Source organism: Chaetodon auriga, chromosome 14 (genome assembly GCF_051107435.1).
Source record: "Chaetodon auriga isolate fChaAug3 chromosome 14, fChaAug3.hap1, whole genome shotgun sequence".
NCBI classification, from domain to species: Eukaryota; Metazoa; Chordata; class Actinopteri; order Chaetodontiformes; family Chaetodontidae; genus Chaetodon; species Chaetodon auriga.
In genome coordinates this window covers 6,151,094-6,158,507 of record NC_135087.1, presented here as the reverse complement: position 1 = coordinate 6,158,507, position 7,414 = coordinate 6,151,094, and the positions used below count along the sequence as shown (strand labels likewise).

General features: G+C 44.2%; 1 protein-coding gene across 5 annotated transcripts in view; it reads right to left on the bottom strand.

The window, feature by feature from the left end:
* Positions 1–1,374: 1,374 nt before the first annotated feature.
* The window catches only part of dnmt3ab (DNA (cytosine-5-)-methyltransferase 3 alpha b), a 36,934-nt gene continuing 30,894 nt past the window's right edge, over positions 1,375–7,414 (bottom strand). For 3 of the 5 annotated variants that reach the window (XM_076748054.1, XM_076748057.1, XM_076748058.1), the window contains 9 exons: positions 6,321–6,504; positions 6,117–6,201; positions 5,683–5,828; positions 5,017–5,107; positions 4,739–4,887; positions 4,125–4,210; positions 3,187–3,256; positions 2,584–2,702; positions 1,375–2,444 (listed from right to left, as the gene is read on the bottom strand). In XM_076748054.1, the coding sequence (XP_076604169.1) occupies positions 2,303–2,444; positions 2,584–2,702; positions 3,187–3,256; positions 4,125–4,210; positions 4,739–4,887; positions 5,017–5,107; positions 5,683–5,828; positions 6,117–6,201; positions 6,321–6,504 (1,072 nt within the window). In that variant the 3' untranslated portion in view covers positions 1,375–2,302. Of the gene's footprint in view, positions 2,445–2,583; positions 2,703–3,186; positions 3,257–4,109; positions 4,211–4,738; positions 4,888–5,016; positions 5,108–5,682; positions 5,829–6,116; positions 6,202–6,320; positions 6,505–7,414 lie in introns of all 5 variants that reach the window. The other 2 variants (XM_076748053.1, XM_076748055.1) reach the window with 1 other exon arrangement.

Below are 7,414 nucleotides of genomic sequence, written 5' to 3'. Positions count from 1 at the left end.
ATGACACTGAATCTGGATTCACTTGACACCAACAAATCAGTACGAGAAAAGTCGACTTGGAGTCTGCCTACATCTAATGTAGCAAAGCAAGTTTTGAATCAAATTTGTCACTTGATTTTCATTTTTAACCTATGATTTTTTTTCCTAATTTGATGATATATATTAGCAAAGAATTATATTTGTACATCTCATACGTAATTAAAAAAAAAAAAAAAAAAAGATAAAACAAATTGAAAACAGCAACCGGAAAACTCTATGTACAAAATGTACAAATGTGAGGGGGGGGTGTTAAGTATTATATGAGGAAGGGGGGGTGGGGGGGGTAACATCTAGTTAAAATATCACAAAGCACGAGAGCTCACATTGAGCCCAGAGCGCGCGGAGAAAAACGATGGCAATAAGGTCACTTAAGAAATTAATTACATTAAGAAATTAAATTTCAAATTTAGCATCTTAAATATGATATAGATAAGCGATAGCATCTGTTTTCATTCCCCTCTTTACTCTTTGAGTGCCGACGTCTCTGTCCAGCACTGTGTCAGTTTTTCGTTTTGACAAACCGCAGCCTAAATCCTCCATATTCAGCTCAGAGGTTACAATCAAGAGAATTTAGTTTGTGAACGCGAATCCAAATCTGGATCGGCGCTTAATTTTGTCGACGCTGACGACGACGGTTCATCGGCGGGGGGGGCGGCTGTCCTTCACAAGGGACAAAATATTACACAAAGCGCAGAGACAGAGTTCTTGAACTAACTGTCGTGCATTTTACAATCTTAATAGAAATAGACATTCTTTGAATCTGGGTACGGACATACTGTCTCCGCTTTCCAGCTGAGGACAATATGGGTGATGGAGGAGGGGGGAGAGGGGGTTACAAATCCATCTACTGTACACCGAGTCAAATCACATGGGTTTCACATATCAAAATCCATTCTTTCACTTCTATTGGCACAGCCCTACTGTATACAAAAAGTATTACACGAGGGTAGATCAGTTCACATCATAAAACCAAACAAAAAAAACAATTCACAAGAACCAATATCTTTTTTTTTTAAAAATATCAAGAAAAAAAGAAAGTATACATATAAAAGTGCTTTATAATGTTGATAAAACAGCACAAAATTGCTATAAAAAGGTAGAAGAACTTTGTGAAGCGGCACCATATTGTTTGAGGATTTTGCACCTGACAGTTTTTCAGTTTCGAGAGGTGGAAGTCGAGGAGCAGAGTTACCCGGCCTGGTCAACCTCCCTCCCTCCAGCGACCACACTTTTAACAGTTGTACAGTAATGTCATTGGTCAGGATGAAACTAGAAAACAAAAGTAGTTTCACAGACGTTGATCTTATGGTTTTTTTTTTTTCTTTTTTCTTTTTTGAATGACGGAAAACATCATTTCCCATGTGGCTAGCTTCACTGTCTGTTTGTGCGGATCAGGTAGAGAGCCTGAGAGTGGCAAGGCTGAGAGATTAAATGAGCACCAGTACAAACTGTATAAAAGCTGTAAAAGAGGATATTCTCTATCTATTTTGCAGTCTACTGTTTGTCACTCCGACTCCTCTGAAGTGAACAAAACGGCACAGAACAGATTTTTTTTTTTTCATAAAGTGTAAAAACATCACACACGTGTTTTTCCAGCAACAGCTTAAAGAGCTCCGTGTTGTCTCAAGTTGTGGTGCCACATGGGCTATGATGTTTCTCATCATCTTGGAGCACCATGGTATTGTAACCATATTACAGTAGTACCTTTATTACCTTCAGTTGTGTATAGAAACTGTAAACAAAGAGGTATATGTGATCTGGTGTTTTGGATTCTTAGAGACACGGCTCTCCTGACACTGAAGAAAATCGCCTTTCTCTTCACGTCTCTGTGAGGCTCAGTAGCTGGAAGCATGGCTGCACCGCAGGTGGGAATCACGCAGCCCCGACGTACAGTACGCTCACACAGCAGAAACTTTTCACATATCTCAAAACCGCTTCCTATCTCTCTGTTCTTTCCCATCGTCTCCTTTGAAAAAACATGTTTAGCACTTTTTTCTGTCTCAGTGTCTTGAGAAGAAAGCATAGTCTCAAGTATAGCTTGCACAAACAAATCAACAATACTTGATAACACTGCTAAAAGGTAAAATGACATATCAAAATTAAATAGAATAAGAATTACAATTCAAATACAAGAAATAATGTGAAATCTACGTCAATGTTTCGCTCGCAAATTATACAAGAGTATAACTTGAGGATCGAGGCTCTTATTTCTAGTCACAACGTACAGTTGCAGTTCCTAAACGGTTCCGAGTTTTCTTGCCGCTCAAACACAGGCAAAGTAATCTTTGAGTGGTGCAAACAGGTGGCGGATAACCGGGACGCTCCATGATCTGCCCAGCAGCCTCTGCCTCGCCAGTCGGCTCATGTTGGACACGTCCGTATAGTGGACCGGGAAGCCAAAGACCCTGAAGGGGAAAGCAGCCGCACACAGAACAGCCAGGAGGGCAGGCGGGCGGGGAGGGGGGGGACACACAGGAAGATCATTTTCAGATTCTGGCCGGTGAACGAGCTGCCAAAGGCTGTCTGATGTTCGCGTTTACATACCTCTCCATCTCAGTGCACCAGAGGATGTCTTCCTTCTCGTTCATGAAGACGGGGAAGTGCTGGTCCTTGCCCTGCTTGATGGAATTGGACCTGGTGGTGATGGTCCTCACCTTGCCAAACTGGGAGAGAAAAAAAGGGATCAGGGGAAATATTGGTGCACGAGTCGAACCAGCTCGTTTGACGCGTGTCAACGCTGCAGCACCTGACATCTGCTGCAACACAGATCAGAGCTTTTGATGAATTATGTGTGTTTCCAGCTGTTACCTCGTGCTGCCACCGGGAGCCGCCAGTGTGCAAAGTTGCAATAAGTCACATTTTTTTCTTTTTTTTTGTTTTGTTTTTTGTTTAAAATTACAGTCCTGGCTGTCACAGACTGGTTTCCCAGGCTTTGAAAGCATGAGATGACAGAGAAAACATCATTTATCATGCTGCAATTAGATTTTTGAAAGCACTTATTACAGAACAAAAGCCTCCACCAACTTAATGCAATGCAAGGAACGTGAAGAAGTTAAACATAACGATTCACAGCCGCATGCTGAGCATTCAAGACGTCTTACATGCAGACATTTCACCATAGATTTCTTCAAAGTATTACACAAGTACCTTCGCTGTTCTGCCGTGTTCTAAACAGTCCTGGAGGTCCAGCCGGTCGGAGCACATAGCACTCAAAGGCCTGAAAGGGACAAAAAAGAGCAAAAGCCACAATTTACATGTAGACTTAGTGTACAAGTCTGACGCTTGCCGAAGAAACGGCTTGTTCTGCCTTGATGACTGTGGCCTGGAAAGATCGTGCGCTGATTAGATTGAGTCCTCTTAAAGAGATGATTGATAATCATGGTGAGCCTGATTAGACGTGCACACAGCTTGTTGAGCTACACTTTTCAAACAGGGAAAAATTTGGAATAAAAAAGCAGAATTTCTATTTATCCACCAGGATCAGTTCCAGAATCAGCCAGAATCAGCCTCACTTTATCACCGCAGCAGCTGGTTTCAACAGCAGCCGACGAGCTTGAGGATTTTGGAGAGGTGGCAGGTCAAGTCACGTCTGAAGGCTTGCTGCTTGGTCAGTCACATGACCCTAAAGTGTTTGTTTTCTCAGACTGAGCTCAGGAGATGCAGTCTGGACGCCAACTCCGAATGGGCGGCTGCGGCTCAGGAGGCAGAGCGGCTCGTCCACTCATCAGAAGGTCTGTGGTTTGATTCCCGGATGGTCCAGTCTGCATGTCAAAGTGTCCTTGGACAAGACACTAAACCCCAAACTGCTCCCGGTGTGTGAGTGTGTGTGCATTGGTGAGCACAGACTCATCATGGGGCACTTTGGATAGAAGTGTATGAACATGCGTGCGAAGGCTGACACGTGGCCGATAGACTAGAAAAACACTATAAATGCATCATTTACCACCAAGAAAACAACTCTTTTCTTAATTCAGTTAATATATAACCACCATTGTCACTATCTTAAGCCGTCGCTCGTTAATGGGGTTTATTTTTCCGTTGTTCATGTGAAAGGCTGCTGCTTCCCTCACCATTCACACACCAACCTGTTCATGCCAGGAAGGTTACCCCAGAAGTAGCGGGCGCGGTGGGCAGCAGACACTTCCTTGGCATCGATCATCACTGGGTTGCACTGAAATCCAAGTAAAACAGCAGAGAAAAGACACCGTGGTGAGATGCTGTTTTATATATAATGCATCACAGAGCAGCGAAGTAGAGTTACCACTTGAAAGCACAGTATTTCTGATACTGAAGCAAATCCTTGCGTAGTTATGGTTGACTAAAATCAATTCAGCGTCAGGAGAAAACCTCCAAAATGTCAGTTTCAATGCATTTTTCACAGTATGCCACCATTTAAAAGGCCTTCAAGAGCCAAACAAATCAACCTCTGTCTGCAATATGGGGAGCAAAAGATGCTATCTAAGAATTCATTGAAGCACAAGAAACACAGCACTTTAAAACTGTGATATTAAGATTAAAAGAGTCCGTGTTCCCTTCTCATTATCTGTGTGTACAGATAACGACTCAGTGCCACAAGGGGGCATTCATAATCCTCATGCCACCGCGCCATCATAAGCAGAAGTTATGTCTAGTTATGACCTGCAGGATTAGATAAACCAGTCATTTAGCAACAAGTTTAGCCGACAGAGAAGAGGCTGACCTCCAAAAAGCGAGATATGTCCCTCTTATCGCTGACACCCATGGCAACCACGTTTTCAAAGAGCCAGAAGAAAGGCCGGTCGTCGCCCTCCTTCGGCCGAGCCTCGTGGAGCAGCCGGTAAAACTCAAAGAACAGGCGGCCGGTGCCCTCTGTGGGACAGAGACGGTCATTAAACGGTGCTGAAGCGCAGGGAGGAGGACAAGCTGATGATGCTGCTCACATCGTCGGCCTGTTGGTGTTTGACAGGATGTTTAATTGACGCACAGGAGCAAACCTACCGTAAAGACCTTTCCTCGCAGGATTGACTATAGAGAGGTCATTGCATGGGCTTCCACCAATAACCAGGTCGAAGGGACCCCACTCGTGTATCTGCAGACAGATAAGATACAGAGTCAGAAACGCACGCAGACACAGTTCAGATAATGATGTTGTGAGATAAAGTGATCCAGCTTCACTCCAACTTTCAGGTACATTGTGCAACAAATGCTGTTTGCTGAAAAAAGGGGCTAGCTGGCTTCGACCAGCAGAGTCTGGCGGATGCTTTAAAACATGTCTTTATCGTGTTCTAGGCTCCGGTTTCTCCCTTTAATGAGTTCATGCACTCTGACAATGGCATTTCTGTTTTGTCAGTGATCAGGATTCATGTAATATGACGCCAGTAAAATGTCCATCTGGTATGTTCAGGAACCTTAACGGTCAAACATAAGAGAGACGACAGAGTTTATGTTCGTGACGGTTCAACCTCTTAAACCTCTGCTTGTAATCTGCTTGTGATGTTTGCATATATCTGAAATTGTCTTTTGTTATTGTTCATTATTACAGCAGGTGTGTTTCTCCTTCTGACCTGAAGTGTGGGCTGTTGTTTTGTGCATGCGTCTCTACCTCTCCTCATCTGAATGTGTATCCACCGCAGAAGCACGAACGACAAAATGAATGAAACTCACATGCTTGCGTGTGACGTTCCTCACATCGCCGACATACATGATGCGACCCTGATGCCGGACGATGCCCACAGTGATGGAGTCCTCGCACACTTCGGAGGCTACGTAGCGATCCACTTCGATGCCGAGCTCTTTCAGCACCAGCAGCCCTGCACGGGACGGGGTCAAAGGTCATACAGAGCACAAAAATTGACCTTCAAATCTTCCATTCAACACTGAAACATGCTCAATCTGCATCAGTATAATGATAATCAATCACATGTTGACTGATAAACTCATAATATGACTATGATGGTGTTATTAGATGATTTTTTTTACATGTGATTATTGACAGACAACAAAGTTACACCTAGGAGCACACTGTAAAAAGTAAAAACATGAACATTTCTTTTTTCTTTTCTTTGATTCGACAGTAGAGGATCCAGTTCTTGTCTAACCTGTTGCTATGCCGTCAAATAGCGACAGAACTCGAATGGGCTTCCTCTTCTCCACCATGACTGGGGGGTAAAGCTTTGGTGTGTCCTGAAACACAACACGGAGAGAGAGAAGGAGCGGGGACACAACATGAGACACAAACGAAACAAAGACCACCTCAGTGAGACAGTGAGAAGCATTTACGGTCTAAAAGGCGGATTACTCACAAAATCTTGGTCGTGATTATTTGCGAAGAAGTGCTGCAGACGGCTGGGCCAGTCTGCACGACGCCCCAGCAGACCGAACACACTCTTCTGACAACACATGTAGCAGTTCCACGGGTCCTCCTTGATGGCTGCATGTGCCGCTCCCTGACCAACGAGGAGGTCCACACACTCCACACAGAAACACCTGAACACAACCAACGAGCTCAATCTCAAATCTAGCATCTAGTACAATCCTGATTACAAAAATTGGGTCATAAATACAAACAGACTTGCAATAAACTGTGTGAACGACTGGACTAAGGTGTTGTCGGTTTAGGTCTTTTAGAGGGATTTCTCGCCTTATCCTTTAAAGCAGGCTGTGCGATAAATGATTGACAGCTCTCTCCTTCCAAAATCAATTTCAGAATCAATCAGAAGTCAGAGACGGGCCTCACAATGACAGTGTTAGTCTTGGTTTTACATCTATGAGGCCTAGTTTTGACGGCTTTGGATGAGGTTTGGGAGTTTTGAGAGGCAGGGAGTCATCGTCAAAATGTCATCCAAATGCCAAACGCCATCATTTAAACACACAGAAAACCACTGTTTGCTGATCGGGCTCCGACACGGGACTGACAAGGCTCAATCTGTTCTCAGCGGCATTTTCCTAGACTTTAATCTCGTAGTCCGGCTGTGTGAGGATACTCTGTCCGACGACTCCATTCTGATTTACAGCGGCCTATTCAACTGGCACACAACCGCACTTTATATATTAGTGATCAGTCGATCCTCCGCTGGACCTCCGTAATGACGCCTGACATCGCTGCTGAGATTTGTGACACCGCCACAAAGCCTCTATTATCTACTCCATTTGTGCAACAATGGCACAATTCTGCTATCTGTATCGGAAAGACAACTGTACATTATCCGAGCATGTGTGGCTCCCGGGGACCACACATAGCTCCAAACTAAGAGGGAGTTAAGCTAACATGCATGTGTTTGATGGTGGGGAACAGTGCTAACCAGTGAGCCACGTGCTTCAGCAGCGTCACAGAGACCCACATGTGGACGATTTGCTGCAGGAATACCACAAGTTCTGGGTGGATGGTTGAGTTCAG